The sequence below is a fragment of the Lycorma delicatula genome, chromosome 11, assembly GCF_047948215.1.
Source record: "Lycorma delicatula isolate Av1 chromosome 11, ASM4794821v1, whole genome shotgun sequence".
NCBI lineage: Eukaryota > Metazoa > Arthropoda > Insecta > Hemiptera > Fulgoridae > Lycorma > Lycorma delicatula.
Window position 1 is genome coordinate 57507464 of NC_134465.1, and position 22326 is coordinate 57529789.

Sequence of the window (22326 nt, forward strand, 5' to 3'; positions counted from 1 at the left end):
AAATTTAGGTCTATATTAAACTAATTATAAATTCAACTGCTGAAAATATTGATGTACATTAATCAGTCAAGAATGAACTATGATGTAATGACTTATCACTAGAATTATATGGTGTTTATTTTAATTCTCCTATGCATATACAGTAGGTCAAAACAATTACATTATTACTGTTTACTTTGCCATATAAAGCACAAATATATTTAAAAAAAAAAAATTGAATAATCTTTTTTTATATCATGATTTAAAGCTGCAAGATACAATTATGATAAAAATGAAGAGGTTAGGTCAGACAATTATAATATGCATCTTAAGACCAAAAGGAAAATAATTAATTACTGTTTTTTGTATTTAATTTACTCAAGTAAAAAAAATGCATTGAATGAGTAACTGTAATTATTTTTAAATATAGTTTAAAATCTATATAAAAATTTCTGTCTGTGTTGTGGTAAAATAATCCTGTCCACTCAGTAACCAGCTGGAATGTGTGGGTTATCATGCCAGGAAATACTATATTGCTGATTATATTGTAATTTAAACTGACAGTGTTCAAATTTTATGCAAACTTAAATATTTCTCATCTTAAATAATTTTTTAAGTTAAGTTACAGATGAAATTTTCTGGATTACAAAGTGTTGGATTGTAAGTTTTTTCTTCTTTTTTTGTAAATAAGACATGGGTTACCTAGCAACAGAATTACCTTTACTTAAAATTTTATTCCATTTTAAAAATTTGCAGTTGTTCATACAAAATACACATACTTCAAAATTACACGTATTTTTTTAATAATTTTCTAAGAAAAAAAATATTACAAAACATTTAATAGCTAATTTTAATCAATATGCCAACAGAATTAGAATTAATTGCTCTGGAAACAGAATTTGATCTATACTTACCTTTCTCAAAACGACTGGTACTAAATTTACCAAATTCTGATGGTATGTTTTAAATATAAATGTATATTCTATTTTATAAATTTAAGAGGAATTCATTTAAATAACAGTCCTGTAGTTCATAAGAAAAATTACTTTTGCATAAATGGATCAATCAAAAGAAAGTTATGTTTTTAACCTACTTTGATGCCAGTACATTGATATAACTCCCATTGTAAACCTATGCAACATCAATGCATTTAAATATAAATGTTATCTATATTCCTTCACTTAGTAATCATTCCTCAGAATCTTATTCCAACGGTGCCTCAGGTAATTTCTTTTTAAACCAAGGTCATTACTAAAAATGTAGGCAGGAATTTAATTTCTTATAAAAATTAATTTTTATAATTATTCTCATTATACATCTCTGGGATATTTTCTTAAATATTTGTTTTGAAACAAATCAGTGATGAGCCATATCCCCCTATGCTTTCATATTATTTGGTAATGGTATACCGCTCAACGAAGTTTATAAAAGTTACAGTACTATAATTATAATTGTCTTTTTACTTCACAATTTAAAAATATTTCAAGTAAATTTATATTCTATTCTTCCCTTGGGAAATTTGGTGTCTACAGAATGCAGTTGATCATTGTCTGGAGAATGTGCTTCTTAGTTTACAACAATCTGTCTGTACAACAGAACAGAATTCTTTTACTATCTCACTACAGCCCCTGATACTTTACTATTTCAAGGATATTATGCCAAGAATGATATATCTAATCCACTCATTATATTGATATTTTCCTCCTTCAGGCATTCCTCCTTGTCTTTTAATGCCTTATATTTGTCTAACAAACTATGGATGTTTAAACTATTAGTTCACTGTTGCCAGAGTACCCAGTTTTCCATCAAAAAGCTTTTTCTCAATATAGGCAACTTCCAGCAACTTACTTTCACACCCCAAACTACATTTAGCGAGTTACAACACACTCAACAAGCTTTGGGGGTACGCCTCTTGTTGTTATCCCAACTGTGAACCATTACAAACTTATCCATTCATCAGTGCAAAACAAAGCAAATAAAATCAATTTCTGAAATCTTTTTAAGATTCATATTATTTTTCTGTACTGTTAAATATAATTTCTTTTGTATTTGGCAACTACTGGTAAACATAAGACACCCAACATATAAAACATATTTTCTCTTTTAGCAATTAAGGTCAATTTGTTATTGTAATCAGAAATTTGATTACTGGTTATTCAAAAAGAATGAAGCAATTTCATAAGGAAAAGTAATACAAAATTCTTATCAAATCACATGTATTACTCATAATAAAACTTTCATTTCCATCTTACAAATGTTCAGTGTGACCTACAGAAGCAGCATGGATAACATCAAGACGAGAATTCCACCCAGATGCATGGCAACATGTCGCATGTCAGAGTTGATCACAATTTATATTCGATGTTTGTAATCCATGTTTGTGGGTAGCAGTAGATGAAAAACAAGATCTTTAACATATCCCCTCAAGAAAAAATCACATTCAGTTAAATCTGGAGTTCTCACAGGACAAGAACAAAGAGCAAGTTCTTGATTACTGTTTTGAGCAATCCATCATTGGGGCACTTTTTTCATTCAAAAAAGCTGGTACAATTAGGGGCCAATGAGGCGATGCTTCATCTAGTTGTAAAATGAAGTCATCTGAATCTGCTTGCAGTAACGAGAAGAGCCAGTTTTGGAGTATGTTGAGAAGGATTTGCCCTGAAAACTGTTTCCCCGGAAGAAAAAAGGACCATAAATTTTGTCTTAATACACTGCACAGAACACATTCACCTCAGAAGAATCTCTCTCGTTCTTGACTGTTACATATGGGGGTTCCAATCCCCAAATGCAAACAATATGAAGTTGGTTATGCCATTTAAATGAAAAGTCGCTTCATCAATGAAAATTAAATGTGAAATGAAAGTTTCATCTTCCATTTTCTTCAGCATCAGTATGCAAAATTCCCATTGCTTCCTATTGTCGTTATAGGAAAGTGCTTGAAAGAGCTGCAATCTGTATGGTTTCATAAGCAGATTTCTTAGCACATGCCAAATACTTTGAGGAATTGCAAGCTGATTGCTAGCCAGATTTGTGGACTTAATATGGGGTATGCTGAAAAGCATCATGAAATCTCTTCAATTGTTCCTCTGAAAGCCTTGGTCGTCTGTATTTTTCTCTTAGAGACACCCATTCTATAACAGTTCTATTGAACTGAAAAATTGTCTTGAAATCTGTTTTTTTAATAATACTGAATTAAGTCCGTAATTTCTACATTGCCGAGTCAAAGTGCAAATAACATTGTTTGATAACAGAGAGAGATATAATTTCCATATTTCCCATCTATCACTATCTCCTGTGTTTCACTATCTATCCTATTTCTTACAGATGTGAGGAATATAAAGCAACTGAAGTAAAAAAGGGAACAGTCACGTGTTTACTTTCTCCAAAAGTAATTGTTAATTTTAAATCCAGTCAATGTGATAATGAAAATTTCACTTCTAGAGCTGCTATCACCTCTATTTTGATAGTTGTGATATTCTGATAGTTGTGATATTCTGATATGCAGAGGTGGATTCAAAAATGTGCTGCCTACAGGGTGAACAACTGGCCAGTGCTGCCATTGCACTCTTGCTGCTGAGCTGTTGCCATGCGGTCCATTACTGCCTTTGAAAATTTGTTGCCTATGAACATTTGCTGCCAAAGGCTATAGCCTAGTTTCCCTATTTAGAAATCCACCACAGCTGATATGTTTATTTTGTATTTAGGTATAAGTAGTCTTTTAAGCTTGAATTCATTGACGCAGATGAAAGGATGCATCTTAAGTCCTCATTTAACAAAATGCTGAATAAAATGAATATAATTTAGAAAGACAAACAAAAATCCTATTGTATTTGTTACTGAAATAACACAATTGAAATCAGTATATGAAAAAAAGCTGGAATTTTGTTATTTCTACGATAAATAATAAAATAATACTAATTTTACAGACCGTGTCCGTGCAGCTCAGTGGTTACAGAAACTACGTACTATTCATGATGACAATTATAAGAAGTTGCGTAATGAACATCTTAAGCTACTCTTATTTGCACTTCATCGTCGAAGTCTTGTGGGTATATTTGAAGTGAAACCACCTAAGGATGAACTTGAGTCTTTCCATGATGGGTTGACAGTAAGTTAAGTATTTATCACTTTTATAGCTGTAACATCCATAGTATAAAAATCTGAAAAAAGTTGCCTATTTTTATCCCATTGAACTAAAAACTAAGATTATAAAAGTTTCTGATTAAGCCATTAACTCTTATCTTTCTCTTCCCATTTTTCAAAATCATTTTTAAGTTTTTGCAGATCATTAATATTCATATTTTCTCTTTTTCTACCATTCTTATTCAAACAACTATTAAAATTTTTCTATTCTTTCTACACACAATCATATTAGACTTGACATTTCAAAGCTGTCATTTCAAACTCACCAGTGCTTACTTCCTTTCTATTTTTATTCAGAAAAAATCGTTCTATTCAATGTTACTTGTATTATCCATTTTGATTATGTTGATTACTAAATTATTTGTATTGAAAGTGACAAAGCAAAATAAATAGAAGCTCAGTTATTGATGATAAAGCTGCGTCTACTGCTACTGTTAGTGTACTGCTGCAGTACTTTGCAGACAGCTATCAATTCCTGACGTGTTCATCATTTGGATTTGGTCATATATGTAACGTGGCATTGCTTTAATGTGCACTATTCACCTCTGATAAAGTTATTAACCTATAACTCTACCTAATATGTATGTAGTAACTACTTAATTTTGTTTAATAAGAATCTAAATTGTAGATTACACTATTTGAATAATCGCTGAAGGGAAACACATCTGGGTATACAGAGCCACCCATTACCAAAGTACAATAATAGAAAGGTTACTAATCAAGGAACTGAATGCTAGTTCCAAATACATAATATAATTTGTGTAGGTAATTTCAATTATTTTTAAAGCTGTATTTTAAATTGGTATTCATATTAACACTTTGTCACACAGGTCAATGAATTATTGTTATACTGTGATCACATAATATAAAGATGAGTATATTATTTTGTTACTTTACATTGTCTACTAACTGTGCTGTTTATAAAAAAAATAGCTTGGATACAAAAAACCACTATTCATTTTAAAACATAAATTTATTGATTAGGAGTAACTGCTAAAATGAAGTGGAGTGTTCTCAGGTGTTTCTGCTACTTGAAGCAACAACTATTGTTGAAAGAGAACCTCACTGTAAAACATATTATAATGAAATTTATATTCCTTTATGTATTTTATAGTTGTTGGAAATGACAAGAGAGTTAATTGAGATAACTGAAGCAAGAGCTTCATCTGGTGCTAATGCTGCAGATCCTTTAGCTTGTCCATTACCACCAGTTTGGACAAATTTATCATTCGATTTGAAGGAATACTCAGCAATGCAACATATTCCAAAATTTGGTGCTCATTGTTTCTATGCTGTTTCAAATGAACCCATTCAGTTCTGGAGGAAATCTTATGGTGAATATCCAGGAGTCGGTGATATTCCTAACAGTCTACAGTGGGAGAAGCTGTTGGCTAAAATCAGTGATCATGTGCTGGAGAAACAGTAAGTTATAATTTATAGCTGTTATTTAATATTTAAATCAAATATTGTAAATTTTTAACTAAATTAACTGTAGGTTTAAAGTTGTGTGTGCAATAAGTCTTTAAGTTTTTTCAGCATAATTGATTGATGCACAGTAATTCATTTTGCTTGCCTCTAGGTGTGTGTTAGTATTTGTTTTTGTGAGTGAGTAAACAGGATGAAGGAAAATAAAAACCATATGTGCAGTAAGACAGTGTTGGTTCTTCAGTCACATTGCATTGTTTGACAGTGTCATTTTTATTGCATTTTATCCGGATTTATTACTTTTCCTACAACTAGCAGCATTTTGATGAAAACCCTGGAATGTTAAAATTGGAAGTTCAAGATCATGTGGCTAATCTTTGTGGTCCTAGTTGTGCTTCAGTTCATATGTAAAGGAAATTATTGACAAAGGGAAAAAAATTTTGTAGAAAATAAAACATTAGTACGCCAGCTAAAATCATCTGAGAATTAACAGAAAAGTAAGTATAAATAATTTACAGAATTCCATAAATGCCCAACACAGACTGCCTACTTTAATAAGTGTGGTAAGTATTTTGAAGCTAGACCATCTGCAATTAGAATTCAATTTCAACATGAAACACTGGACAATAATTTTAAGGAGCATCGAATTTAAATGGAGGAAAACTGAAGACAAAAGGAAAATGTTAACACTTGCAAAACTTGGTTACTACTGTACTTAATTATATATTCTATTACATTAGTAAAAGTAATTCTTCAGCACAGTTTATAATATGTGTGTAGAAGGTATTTTGCTATTAGAAGGTAGTCTAAAAAGAAGTGAGCCTTTTCTACATGAGACAGCATTAGCGCCCCAAATCTGAGTATATTAGTTACAGTGGGTCAAGCTGAATGTCATTTGACAGTTGAATCCAGTAGATGTGCAAAAAGTGTTGGAATTCTTATACTCATGTGAGGTATTGCGCCATGAAGATCGGTGAACTTTCTGCAAAACAATTTTATTTTGATAAAGGTACAAATCTGTATAGGCCTGTGAAGAAATTTGTTTTTTACGGTCAAGATATTATCAAAAGCTACAGCCAAAATATGGTTGTCACTTTCGTTCTGGAAATTTCAATATCCAAGATGCTCCTTGCAATGGGCAACCAATCATAGAAAAAGTGAATGATATTCTGGCAAAAGTCCAAGACCAGCATTTAAGCAGTTGTGACATTGCCAATTATCTAAACATTAATCACTAAATGATATCATTTGGAGAAATCTGGCTACAAAAATAAACTCAAGTTAAGGTGCCACATGATCTGACATGCAGAGATTTGCAGATAGAAATTCAATTGAGTAGATTTTTTTGTCTACGAATCTCTACTGTAACATAAAGAAATTGAAAAATTTCTGAAGTGCTTAAGTTATGAAAAGTGGATAACCTACAACAACAATGTGCAAAAAAGATGTGGTTGAAGTGAGGAGAAGCTCCACAGTCTATGGCAAAGCCCACATTGACACCCAGAGAGGTTATGCTGTGCATTTGGTGAGACTGGAAGAGCATTGTGCATCAAAAGCTGCTGCTGCCAGGCAGTACATAGACTCAGACCTGTAACGTCAACAATTAGCATGATTGCACCTAGCAATTCAGTGCCTGCTGGACCCTGGCACTGTCAAACTGTCATTTGTTTCTGTCTCTGCAGAACTCCCTGAGTGATGTTAGTTTCAAAAGAGGCCTATGAAAATGTCACAATATTTTCATCAGAAACCACAAAATGTTCTGCAGAAACAGGATTATGGTGCCAGAAAAATGGCAGGTCATAAAAACAAAATGGTGCATATGTGTTTCCATAATGTTATTTTCCAATAACAATAAATATATTCACAATTTTGGCCTTCAAAAGCTCAATTTTTTTAGATAACCTATGAAAGATATTAGTGTTTTTTATTAATATGCTTAATACAACTGCTATTATTTTTTTCAGGGCTGAAATGGATAGACGTATAAATATTATGAAGGCAATTGAAAAAGGTGAAGCAACAGAAGATGAATTATATCCAGATATTGATTTCAGTAAAAAGATTGAGGTTCAAAAATGTCCTGATGAAGTTTTTAAATGGAAAACTGATTCACCATTGCAGTTACATCAGAATTATGATTTCTCTGATGTTGGAATGTAAGTAGAATTTTAAAAAAAATAAATATAAATAAAGAAACCCAAATTTATTATGTTTTCATGCCCATTTAACCTTGTTCCTTAATCTAATATTAGGATACTTATTACATATGTTTAGAAAGAATTCCACCTACATTGATATTAAAATAAAAAACCTCCAAGGATGTTACAGTAATTGCAGAAGAAATATTTAAAAATTAAGAGATCCAATATCACAATCGGATGGATTGTTAAAAACTATTCTATTGATTAAAAACAACTAACCAAAATATTTCTATTTTTTTTTCTATTCCTAATGTGTATTTTGCAACCTCTTCAACTATGGACCAAAAAGGAACCCCATATATGACATTGAGATGTTTTAGGCAATTAGAACCATCAGATAGTAAGAAATTGAGTTTACAATACTTCCAGGGATCCTTAAAGAAACAATTTTTTTATACAGAAAAGTACAAAGAAGGAAAAGTTACTTAACTACAAAAATCAGGTGGCTTTGATCAAAGTAGTATTAGAAAAAGAAGATAGCAAAACTTTTCAAATTAATTTTTCCCTTGTAAATGGAATCCACATTGTTCGCTACATCTTTTATGTGATAAAATTATGTGAATGATAAAATTTTAATATTTATTCTTTACTTCTGGTCTTTTCAAATACTTAATTGCTTTTTCTTAACATAAGTTAAGAACAAGCAAAACTACTAGATCTTTTTCTTATTTCTTTGTGCACTGGAGCTTGCCTACCTTGATCATACTACCTGAAGTTATGTCTTCTTTATTAGCTTAACCATTTTTTTCTTTTAATTAGTTGTATTTTTCAAATTAGTATGCACTTTCAATGACTTGTTATATTTTTGATTAACTTTTACATTTTTTCAGAATTAAATCCTCTACTAAATTTCTTAATTGGCAGTTGTAACAGTTTTTATACTAAACTTAAACAAAATCAGATTTGAGTTTTACATGACTTTTCTAAAATTAAATGTGAGATACAGTTTTGGGGGAACCATTTATAAAATAATTTTCAGGTTAAATAACATAAAAGTACTTTTAATTTTTTACCATAATTATTATCCAAAAGACATTTATACTGGATTATTCTCACTTTTTATTATAAATTAGCATTACTAAAACAAGATAATATACTGAATGACTACTATCATTACAATGTATCACCTAACTGATTTGCATTTGTAATTTTTTAGAAACCAAAATTGTAGATTATTTATCATATTTTTAAACAAATTTTGTTTGATTTTGTTATAGAGCTGAAGATATAGAATCACAGGGTAAAGAACAGTTGGAATTAGATGAACAAGCATTCCAAGTACTAGATTCCAGTTTGCCTGGTAGACAGCGTATACATGTGCGTGAACCGTACTTCTATCATCTACCTGGTGACATCGTAGAACGCAGAAATCACGGTGTTGATGATAGTATGTATATCTTAATATTTCTTATCATTACAATTCATTAAATTAGATTGAAATAAGAAACCTCCCTGAAATAATAATATTCAGAACTTTACATGGTAGTTGTATGCAGCCAATGGCTAGGTTCACGGGCAGATCTACAACCAACAAATTAGATAAATACCAAGAACAGAGTAACTTTAAAGGTACTAAATATTCTGAGGAAAGGAATAGTTTTCAAGAAAGAGTGAAAAAGTGATAACTAACCCACAAGGGAGCTATGAAACAAAACAATTCCTCAGGAGATCAAGGAATTTTTTTTATCCTTGCCTCAAGGAATGGGAGCAGCATCTTTTTAGCTACCCAAATGTGCTGAAACTGGTTATCCTTCAAATACTAAAGATCCATCTAACAAGTCTCATGCTTTCTTTATAAAATCATATTACTCATGCCCAAAAAAATAAGGTATCTGAAGTAATCAATTTAACTATGTGCTATTTAATTAGACCTACCTCCCATCCCAAAGAAAGAAATCATTTGAGAAATTTATTTATATAAGCAACACTATACTAACATACAAATACTATTTTTATGAGATAAATATTCTAGTATGTGACACAACTGTTGAGCCTGAAAATATTAAGATAAATTACTAGTATAATACAATATTAGTTCAGGTAGATAAAAAAACGTAAAAGAAAAAAAAACAGTTTCAAATACAGTGACAGCATTGAGGATCTGAACTTAAGGATGGAAAATATCAAGGGATGATTCAGAATTAATAGTAAAATATTAATGATTAAAATTTGGTATTAATTTATTTTATATTTTTATTATATGGGAAATTTATTTCACATAATAAAAATATGATATAGGCAGTTTTACTTCACACATATTTTATCCTATCATATCAGTAATTCCTTAGGTCCTATAAAAAATTAACTGTTTTCAAAATCTGACTTCTGCCAAATAAATATTAATTTGTGGTACACCGTAGAAATGATAGAGATTTGAATTTAATTAAGGATTAATTAAATTTGTACATAGGCAGTCCCATTTACCAGAGGTGTATTTGCTGTTAAGGTTCTAACATCCTCAGTTGGGCCACTGTCAAAAGTAGGCACATGTATAACTCTAAATGAGAAAGAATGGATAAATAAAGAAAAGTAATGGACATTTGGTCTACCCATAGAGGAATTGAAACACAAAAATATTTCCTCCAGGCAATGGTACAAACCCTATATATTCATATATATATATATATTCATATATATATATATATATATCTGGTAAAATAAAAATTGCCAAACTCCTCATAACTTATTTTCTCTCAGAAGTTACACTGTAATGATTGGTATAACAACTGAGCCACCACTCCTATTAACTTCTCTTCAAGCAAGGAACTTGAGTTAGTAGAATTATTTTATCATATTATTGGCTAGACTTTACAAATTGCAAGAGTTTTTTACAATTAGTTATATTAATTGCAACAGATTTAAATAATGCACTTTTCGGAAATCCTGTTTAAAGTAACAGCCATAGTTTCTGTATATTATTAAATATTTTCCATAAATTTATCATAACTAACAATTTATTTCAATTTTACAGACGTAGCTGAAGATGCTTATGATTATGAATTGCGGATACAGATGATGAAGAAAATTTGTCCAGTGTTTTTGGAGTAAGACGATAAATAATTTTTAATTAAATTTGTTTTTCAACTAATCAGTAGGGCATATTTATAACACAATTTTTTTTTTTAATTTTAAGATGTTCTCCAACATGGGTAATTATTATTCAATGGAAGAAATATCTTTACACATTGCCTACAAATTTAATCTGTGCTTTGTACATTGTAATTAACTGTAATAGATTATAAATTTTATGTTATTTGGTTGACTGTTACCTATGAATTTTTAATAAAAAAAAAAGTTTACCCAAATATATGAATTGAGGAGAGTAAAATAAGTTTGGGTGATAACATTTGTGCCCCTGTAACTATGAGACAGTTGCACTGATTTTCAAAAATAGATATGTATGATTTACCTTGTATGAATCTGCTGGACTCTTTTATTTGTTAACGGACTTCAAAAAAGAAGGAAGTTTTCAATTAAATCTGAAAGTTTTATGCATATATATTGAAAAGTATATAAAATCTATTATTTCATTTTAAGGCAAAAGTTATAAAAAAAAATTACAGTTTATAGTTTTATTTACAATTTTATAAATTACAACTACAAAAAAAAATTATAAGGCAAAAGTTACAAAAAAGTACTTTACCACTGTTTGAGCTGGCTGTTACTTGGGAGTGCTGAAGTAGTGATAGATGTGATGCTGGTGTTATATTGGTTTTTTAAATGCTTTTCTTATTGTTTAATCATATACCTAGCTCGAACATTGTGTATTATTCATCAAGAATGAATTAAATTACATTTAATTCATTAAGAATGTTGATTTTATAATCTAGTTCAGAATATAGTAGTTGGTCAAGTGTATCTAGTATACATCGTTTATGGTATATGTATAGAAATTCCATTAGTTTGTTTCAGTTGGGGTGGTTTACTAAATGGAACTGAATGGTGAAGTGTTTTTAAAGCTTTTATATCATATCCAAAAAAATCCTGTTTTTCTTATGTGGGACTAGTTACAGAACAAACTATAAAAGTTTTTTACATGCTAGATCAATCAATATTTGTTGGATGGATTGTCCGATGAATATTTTATTTATGGTTCAGAGGATAGTGTGTTTTAAACTGTCTTTTTTGTTTACTTCCTTTTTATTTTGTGGTGGAAGATTTTTTAAAATAATATATTATGTACAATATAAATATCATACATAATATATGTATGACATTAGTCATACATATCACTGATGAATAAATTACCTTGGATTAAAAGTGAACGATATGTCTGTTCTTGATACTCTTTTCACCCCTAATCAGCTGCATCCTTAGATTTGATGTACCATACTAATTCTTTTCACTCTTCATATTAAGTCTGACACTTATTAAAACAGCAGTCTTATGATACTACAGGACATATTGAATTTTACTTTTTTCTTGTTGCATGTGAGATTTCTGTCAACATCAAGCCATGTCAATGCAAACTACATTGTGTCCAACTTAGAGACCCCATCACTAACAGATATTAATTTATAAAAGGTGTTGAAAATGATGTCCATTCGCTTCTATGCACTTGTCAACACATTTGACCATGTTCCTGACTACTCTTATTGGTTGTACCCTGTTTGTTACCTGGATGGCATTGGTAATGTTTGTCTTCAATTTCTGCAGGATGAGTTCAATTTCTACAGGATGAGTTGATTGCTCATACAGAACTAGTCAAATAAGGGGATGTTGGTGGCCACAATCCTTCAGAAAAATTCTTCCACCAAAAAATACTGTAGCAGCCAGAAGATGACATGCTCATCCTCTTGTAGTAAGGCGATGAACTATTGGATAACTTTTGGTAAATGGTAGCATCCAATTTTTTCATAAAACAAGGGTTCTGTTATTCATCACCTTGTAACTGCATGCCTATTTGTATGTAATATATGTGTACGGGAGATTCAAAGAAAAAGGTGTGGGTTTTCAGTACCCCATATCCAGTAGTTCTGAATATTAAATAATCTAAAATGCCAATCCTTTTAGGATAATCAACATTAGTTAGCTCAGCATTCTCCTCACTGAAATGTGGGCTGAACCTAGTAAAATGTTCTTTTCCCAGCTTAGTCTTTGCAAAAATCTGAGGAAATCTTTGGAACTGTCAGATTAATATCCTGTACAACCTGTGTCATTAAAACTGACCTTTGTTGGGCATGTTTCTGATCACTGAAGCATTTTTCACTAGTGCTTCCAGTAAAGATTTATAGAATGCTGTGCATTTATGCATCCACATTTCTCCTTAGCATTTATTTTTTCTAAAAAAATATATATATATATATATATAAAATATATTGTTATATAAAATATATTGTTTAACGGTAAACAATTAAAATTGCAATAATAGATTATTAATCAAATGTTTAGTAATTGCCATGAAAACAGCTTCACAGAATTAATTTATTCTATAGGCCACTTCATTCACAATGTTGGCAACAACAAATCCATCAGAAAAAACTAAAACTACAAATAAAAACATGCAGTTGATTTGGTTGCCACACTGCTTTCCTTGCTGGTGAGATATCCATTCCTTAAATCAGTAAAAGTAGTATTCTTATGGAAAAACTTACTCATAGATTTGATCAGACTGAAAGATATTTTGTATGCTTTGTAATAAGGATTATGGTTAAGTACTTGGTAAGATAGTAATTAACTGACAGGAATATACTTCTTTTTTACTGATCTACTGCCGCATTTCTTGAATCATTTTTCCTTTTTATGGGTTCATGTTATCCTGCTACATCTAAATTACTGAAAATGCCTAACTCTATATACCATGATTTGCTTTAAAAACAAGTTGCAAGTTAAGATAGTAAGCTACTTAAGTCAGCCCTAAAAGTGTCTAAGAAGTCACATTTACTTTGTCAGTAAATCTGACTGTGACTATTTCATATCTAGTCTTATCAGCTTTTGTTGCACAAAAAGCCATAATATGCTTATTCATCTACTCTTAAAGGAAGCAAAAACCCTCTTTTCCATTTAATTAGATCTTTCTTTCTTCTCCCTCCACTTTCAACTTCTTATTTTTCACATTTGAACTATTACTGCTCCACCCATATGACCCACTTCATCTATGTTTTTGTAATTTGCTTCATTTCAGACCTGAACATCATCATAGTTTTTCTATTTTTCCTTTCACCTTTCTCTTAAATTCATAAACGGGTTCTAAAAATCTTAATTGTCTTACTATGTTTAATGATGACTTCTTACAAATTGGTATATCCTATTTCATACAATAGAAGCAAGTCTTGAAGAGATGTCAATTAGTTCATTTTTATTTGTAGTTAAGGCAAAAAATTATTGGTTTTATGAAGTGTGGGTAAGGATTTTATGTTAATATAATAAATTCTAACCCCATGTAATGAATGAACACTACATTCAAAATTATGTAACTTAGATGATTTATGCAAAGTAAATCTATAATTTTTTTTTTAATTTGAGATATTATGAATAATAGGATCATAAGATTTGAAGTTTTGTTAAAATCACTTTTATTTCATGTTTCAGTATAAATTCTATTTGCTAGTGAATTATTTATTCAAAATACAGTATAGAACCATATTAAAAAAAAAAAATTTCAAAATTTTACAGCCACGGAAATAATTTTTCATAAATTTTAAGACATGTTTCACGAATAAACAAATATATAATTGATTGAACAGAATGAAACAGTTTGATAAAGCTAGATACAACAGCTGGCTACAATAAATAAAAGTTAATTAATAAATTTTAAACAAAGTTTATGAAAACCCGATCACTCAGCTTTACAAAACTGGACCATTTTAATTATTAAACAATTACTATAAGTAGACTGCCTAATAAATTTGAATGAAAGGAAATAAATGAAAAATATAATTAAGAAATAACAATATTTAAGAACTTTACATGAATAATCTTTATCAGCAATTATACAAAAAATTGATATGATAATTCAAAAAGTTTAACAAATTATTGGGAGTCAGATTTTTGTTTGGCAATAGTAAATTATTTTGATCGTTTTTTAGCCAATACAAAAAAAAGTTAATTAAGGATAGCTAATTTTCCTTAATATTCAACAGTATATCCAGACAAAACTATTTTTTGTGTTTCACAGTATAACTTATGAGAAAGTAGAGGTGTACGTATATCTCACATTATATTTTAAATATATTACCTAATGATCTAACAGATTATACCTACAATTTCTGATTAATTTATACACAGCATAGTAGTATTGTGGGGTTATACATTGCTTGACCACACTCACTCTTTAAGTTAGCTGTGTAATGTAGATGTTACTTTTTGGTTATTTGGGAATTTTCATGTTATAAATAGTATTTTGTGAGTTTATTTCATTTTTTATTATAAAATTACATTTTTGTATTTTTTGTTTGGTGTATCTGAATATATAATAATGGATATAACTCCAAGAGAAAGTTCAAAAAATTGCTTACTTTTCTGAGCATACTATATGTGACAAACAAAGCTTCTGAGCGTGGTGTCGGACTACGGACAGTGAATACTATTTTAAAACAATTTAAAGAAACTGGTTTCTTTTCACCTCAAAAAGAAAAACTACTCCAACACATGATTGGTAGTTAGTGACAAAAAGCAAACTTGATTCAAAATTAACTTCTGGGGACTTAAGTCAAGAATTAGCAGGAGAACAGATTTACATATGAAAACTTGACTTCCTCATATGAAAACTCTGACTTCTTGCAATGGACAGTAAGCTATTTGGCCAACTAAAAAGCATCTTTTAATATCATGCAATATGCAAAAAAAGCTTTTGAGGGCCAAATGCACATGCTAATGGAGCAAAGAGACTACAAAATGTTATTTTTTCTGATTTGCTAACTGGATCAAAGAAGATTAGAAAAATGTTGTTTTCTAACAAGTCACATTTTTATGTTCAGTGGCAAAGGGTTCTGTAGATGCATCAGATGAAAATACATCACCAACTCATATCCAACAATCAGTTTAAACATATTTTTGGGGTTGTTTCACATTTGAAGACCCTTGTTCATTACTTCCAGTAGATGGTATGTTGAAAAGTGATGGATATATAAAAAGATTCTGAAGTAAAGGGTTGTCACAACTTCATAAATTCCCACAAGGCAACTGAGTGTTCAAACTAGATTTGGTGTCATATGTCACACTGCCAAAACATTTTAAGTCCTCACATAACCAGGCAAATCCCCAAACTTAACCCAAATGAAGATCTTTGAGCAATCAAAAAATTACATAAATAAATTGTACCACAAAAATTTACCTCATTAAAGCATTAATATCGAAATGGTTTCATGATGAAATCAGAAAATGTGTAGTACAGTTGTTGAATCCACACCAACTCATGATGTGAAGTGATTAAGAATAAAGGAGGACTTAATAATTACTAGATCACAAATAGTCCAGGTATGATTTATTTTTTTTCTAAAAGTTGGATTAATTTCTAAAAGTTGTATTTGGATTAATTTGCACAGATACAGTATGTATTAACTATGTTCTTTTCTGATTAAAGTACTTGTCTTCAATAATATTTTTGAATATTAATTTTTTTAAATTAAGAAATTGGTAATGTTTAAACAATTTTTAATGAATTTCAGACGGGGAGGAAGCTCAAATACAGCAGTTAGCGATGACTCTACAGTCCTTGGTCGTGGATACATGTCAGACATATGCAAAAAAAAAGATTTTGAAGAACCACCGTGCTGTAAAGAATTAGATATGTGTTCAGATAACACACAATCAGGAAACAGTGTTTCTTTTGACACCCACCAGAATGTGAATGTACGTTTTCAATCTGATTTTACATCGCAGAAAGAATGTTCAGTGCTGTATTCTGGAGTTAATAATGTTGTAAATCAGAATAAAGTAATAGCCTGTTTGCCTACGCTACCACTACCTGATCTTGAATACTTAGTTAATTCACAACCACCAAATTCTCTGAACTCATCTCAATGTCCAGGTAGTTGTCAAACACCAGTACTACCACAGGTAAACTGTCAAAATCCAGAACCACAACCAAAAATTAGTCAAACTTCAACTCCGCAACTAAACATTTGTCAAACTTCAACTCCACCACAAAATATTTGTCAAACAACTACAACTCCGCAACCAAATATTTGTCAAACTTCAACTCCGCAACCAAATATTTGTCAAACTTCAACTCCGCAACAGAATATTTGTCAAACTTCAACTCCGCAACCAATGAATTCTGGTTTTCAGATTGTTCCAAACAGCTGTCAGACACCACCACTCTCAATGAATCCCAATTTTCAGTGGAACACTACTCCGTCTACAACACCACAATCGACAACTTCTAATTTCCAGTCACACATTTGTCAGACTGCACCACAAACTATGAATTCAGATTTTCAAGTAGCTAGGAAAGGTAGTCCAACTACAACACCACAGTCAATAACACCCAGATCAATGAATTCCAATTTACAACTGGCTTCCGCATGTCCTCAAACACCCCCGACACAAACTTTAACAAGTAATTTACAAATTTCACAACCGCAAATGAATAACCTTCAAGTTTTAACGCCACAAACAATGAATTACAATTATCAACAACCTTCTACACCACAAACACCAACTCCACAAACACCGACAACACCACAGACACCGTCAACCCTGGACAGTTACCAACTTGGACAATTTAACTGCCCAATTTCACCATCACAATCGTTAAATTCTAGTTTTATACCCTCTACAATGACAACACCTTCATCACAGCTCACAATGGATCAGATAAACTGGTTCAATCAGGCACAACAACAACAGCAGTTGAATTATATGGTAGGCGATTATCAGATGCAACAACTGGGACAAAATCCGGGTGATATGGCGCCCCAGTTGGATTCATACCAGCTATATACTCTACAACAATTACAAATGCAACGAGGCATTTGTAATTTTCCACAACCGCAACTTCAACAAGATAACAATACATGTAAATAAATAAAAAAAATCCTTAAAAAATGCAATAATTTACTTCAAATATGTTTTTAAAGAATGTATTATGTAGACATATTTTATATATTTTGTCCAATGTCACAAGTTATGTTAAAGTTTGTTTTGGTTTTTTCTTCTGTACAAACAAGAATTTGGTTAATTTTAAATTGTCTGTAACAAAAAGCTTTTTTTTATTTCAAATTGTCTGTAACAAATAAATTTTGAAATTATAAATATCTTTTGTGTGTAAAAAATCTTAATTTCCTTTTCCCATTTCATATAACATAAGGCAGGTTAGGATTCCTTAATGAAATGAAAGTTATTAACTTATTATGTATGTTTGTTAAATGAATCCCCATATTACCTACCGGGCTGGTCTAGTGGTTAACTTGTAATCGCAAATCAGTTGATTTGCAAGTCAAGAGTTCTAAGGTTCAAATCCTAGTAAAGGTATACTTTTATACGGATTTGAATACTAGATCGTGGATACCAGTGTTCCTTGGTGGTTGGGTTTCAATTAACCACACTTTTAAGGAGTGGTCATACATATCATCCTCTGAAGTAATATGGTGGTTTAAGTAACAGTAATTTTGAATTGCTGTTGGTTAACCTGGCTACAACTAAAAATCCTTTTACTGACACTTCCAATGTAGTTGTCAAGATTCCACTTCTCTAACATGTCCTAACAGGGTTTCTTTTTCGTTTATGTACTTCCTGCATAAGTGTTTCTTTAATCCTGTTCATTACTCATTTTAAACTATAGTTTACTCACTTGTCTGTTATCTTGTGTTTGTGACTCATTAAAATTATTCTACATGTTAAAAGTTAACTGGAATTTCTAATCTTATAAATCTTATTCATTAAATTAAAACTTATATGTAACATTATTGGAACTATTATAAGTAATATTAGCTTATCACCATTTGTTTTATGAAACCAATAGCAAAGTAATATATTAATCGCCTACGTCATAGCATTTTTTTTTTTTACAATGGATTTCGTTGGTTGAACCAACTAACCAACCAATTATGTGCAGTTTTAATCATTTGTAATGTTTCTCTTTGAAAATAATAGGTGTACTTGCCAATTTTTTGTATATTATACTGGGAGGTCAATAATTAGCTGATGAGAAAGGATTAGGTAAAATGACCTCCATTTTACCTAAACAAATGACTTAAGGATACTTTGAAAAATACTGAAACTGCAACATTCTAATAACTTTTTGCAAGACATTTTGGCATGACTCCACCAGATTTGGGCGCACATTCTTGACTATCATCATCACAGAACCACTTTAATATTATTAGTTATGTGTTTTTTTGTTGTACCATCTTACCTAAACTTCTCTCCAAATATTCAAGCACATTAATCTGATTTTCCAGTATTAAAGTCTTGACCAATTTTAAATTATGAGGAGCCAAGTCATGTTGAAAACTACAATAAAAAATTTGCATGATTGGAACAAAATTACATTGTAATATTTCTACATACTTGGTTGAATTCATCATTCCTGTTCAAGGAATGAATGGCACTAAAATTCCAGTGCCATTTGTCATGAAAAACCCCAAAACATCTGTTTCAGAGGATGTTTTACAGTTTGTTGGATATTCTCAGTTCCCAAAGAGTCACAATCACTCATCTCATGAAATTTGCTTTTTTACCCTGCACAAATAGTTTTCATCACAAAAAGTTACCTTCTTCCAGTCATGATTTATATTTTTGTTGTTTCTTTATTTTAGGAGTTAAAAATTGCCAGTAAATCTTCTTAAGATCTGAGCTTAATTAAAATTAATTTAAAATAAAAATGAATCCAACTTCCTTGGATTAATTTTATTTATTACAATTTAATCAGTTCTTGGAATAGTTTATCTGTTTGTGCCCACATTTTCCTTTCCTTTTTGGAGATTGATCCAGATTCTTTGACTGTAGTCAGAACTCTTGACACTTGATTTGTGTACACCAACTGAAGAAATGATATCTCTTCCTTTCATAGAAGTGTGATCTTTAAGAGCATAATCTTTACATGCTTCCTTGAGGTAATATCAATTTTTAAACACAAGAAAGCAACATGTGTTACACAGAGCACAAAAACTAAAAAAACTATTCAAACTTTTCTTCTAAACTAGATCAGTCACACCACCTCAAGGCAGAAACCGGTTATCACATAACAATTTGGAGAAAAAATAGCTGTCCCAATTAATTTTTACAGTATAGTATGTCATACATTACATCCCCATCTCATTGAGCCATGGAGGCAGTTGCATATTGCTCACTAGTTGAGCAGATTGCAACATACACATTAAAATAAAAAAAAATATTATTCAATTGGGCAGAATAGCAATAAATTTTTGAGTCCGGGAACAGTTAAAATTAAATCTTACGAATTTTTTTTAAAACAAATGTGATTTGGAGATTACTGAAAAAATTTAAATACATAGAACAGTATTTTTTGTATATCATATAAAAATGATAGAAATTTGTTCTTGCAGCCTGTTTTGTTTTTTATTTTATAAATTTGTCAAATAATGTACATTGTTTCTCTTATGAATAAAATTTAAAAGCCATAAAAAATAGAATAACATCTGATTTCTTGTTGAAATGTGCATCCATTTACGATAAAAATATTGAAGCAATTAGGCAAAAATAGTAATTCAGTGTTTCTCAATTGATCAATTTAAACAATAAAGAATTGATCTGTATTGTAGACCAATTGAGCTGCACTGAATGGTTATTAAAATAATTTTACTAAGAGAAAATTTTCAAGCTCAGTTATAAAAAATAATCTAAACCTTCACTTCCTTTTCCAATTGCTAAGCAGTCTACATTCTGTTTACATTATGACTGATACCAATTGAAATGGAAGTGAAGGTTTAATTATTTTTTATAACAGAGCTTGGAAATTTTTAAGTAATTGCTAAGAATTAGCAAAAAACTAAACGAAATGAATAAAAAAAAAAAAAATTAAAAACTGATATAAAATCACTAAAAAGATATGTATATTTATAAAAAATACAGTTCAGCAAAGTATTGCATTATTTCTAACATTTTTTTTAAATCCATTTTTTGTTAAAATTGTGGATAGAATTTTCAAGTTTTTTATTTTAACTTCATCTGTTTACATTGACTGATTTTCAAAATACACTCTAGGTTTAGGGATTTTTTTTTTTGTAACAATTACACAAGTATTTTTTCTTTTATATATATATATATATATATATATATATAGCTTTGACCGATTATAACGGTTTTCTCTTTCAAATTTTCTTGCAGAATATGTGGAAGTTTCAAAAATTTGAATTTACTACCTTATTAGTAATGCAAGAGCATTTATAAAAAAAACATTTTTTTTGCTTTTAAAGGACTAGCATTTTCCTGAAAAAGCTCCCCTTCAAAACCCCCCAAAAAAAAATTTGAAGATGAATGTTAGCTTGAAGGTCTAAATGACAGTAAATTCTATTTTTTATGCTGAAAAAATTCCCATTGAGACTTTGGATTGAGAAGTAATTAAATATTCTAATTAGCATTTCAGCTGCACATCTCTTTTAATACATTTAATGCAGTAGGAATGTGTTTACTAGATTTCTTATTCAAAATTTATTAACTATTATTAATACTTATTTTGTATACTTTAGATTTGTATAAACTTCATTGATATTTCCCTAAAATATTTGTAGTCATATACATCACTGATTGCTTTCAAATTTTACTTAAATGTGTTGTGTATTTAGTCAACTGGGCTGGTTTAGTGATTCAAATGATTTAAAACATTTCTTTAAAAGCTAATTTTTGAAGTTGAAGGTTCTGATGATTAACTCATCAGAAATCAGTTCTTTAAAGCTCTTAATTTTTGAAATGAAGGTTCTGAGGTTCAAATTATAGTAAAAGATACGTGTACTTGGATGTCTGAGTTCAATTAACCATACATCTCAGGAATGTCAGCCTGAGTCTGTACAAGTCTAACCTCATTTACATGTCATGATATACATATCATCTCATTGGCTTTGAGGGGGGGGGGGAGGGTTACTTATTGTTCACTAGTAGAAGAGATTGCAATATGAACATTAGGAAAAAGTATATATACAATAATCATATACAGAGCATTTCAAATATCAGGGTTTTAAAGTTATGTAATATTTATTGTTTAACTTTGATTTATAAATTATACTTGAAATAGTCCCTGGCAACCAATCCAGTGGTCAGGAAAAATTTCATTCAACCAATTGCATAACAGTGTTATGTCAGTAAGGTGGCACCATTTTGTTGCCAAATAAAGTTCTGTGGTTTGTATTGCAGTTGAGGGAAGAGCCATAGTTGTAACATATTAAGATATTCATTTCTGACAAAAAGAATGGCTTGAAAACTTACCATCAGGATACAAGAAAAAAAACACTAATTTATGGTCAGTATCATACACACTGTAATATTTTCTGAGGATTTTCTCATCCCCAGATATGCAGTGAGTGTTTACTTTTCCATTAACATGAAATGTTGATTCATCACTGAATGACACTATAGTCTTCATCGTCATCAAGGTGCATAATTTCATTTGCTAGCAAGCAAAGCTTCATCAGTAGGCTTTAGAACTTGTAACAGGTGTAAACGATATGGATGCTGT

General features: G+C 30.3%; 1 protein-coding gene across 1 annotated transcript; it reads left to right on the forward strand.

Annotated features, from left to right (window-relative positions):
- The first annotated feature begins 838 nt into the window (after positions 1–838).
- On the forward strand, positions 839–17808 carry LOC142331947 (uncharacterized). Its single transcript, XM_075377999.1, has 7 exons — positions 839–935; positions 3906–4087; positions 5237–5544; positions 7512–7703; positions 8966–9135; positions 10720–10792; positions 16358–17808. The coding sequence occupies exons 1-7, from the start codon at positions 839–841 to the stop codon at positions 17715–17717; spliced, it is 2382 nt and encodes a 793-aa protein (XP_075234114.1). The 3' UTR covers positions 17718–17808.
- The last annotated feature ends 4518 nt before the right edge of the window (positions 17809–22326 follow it).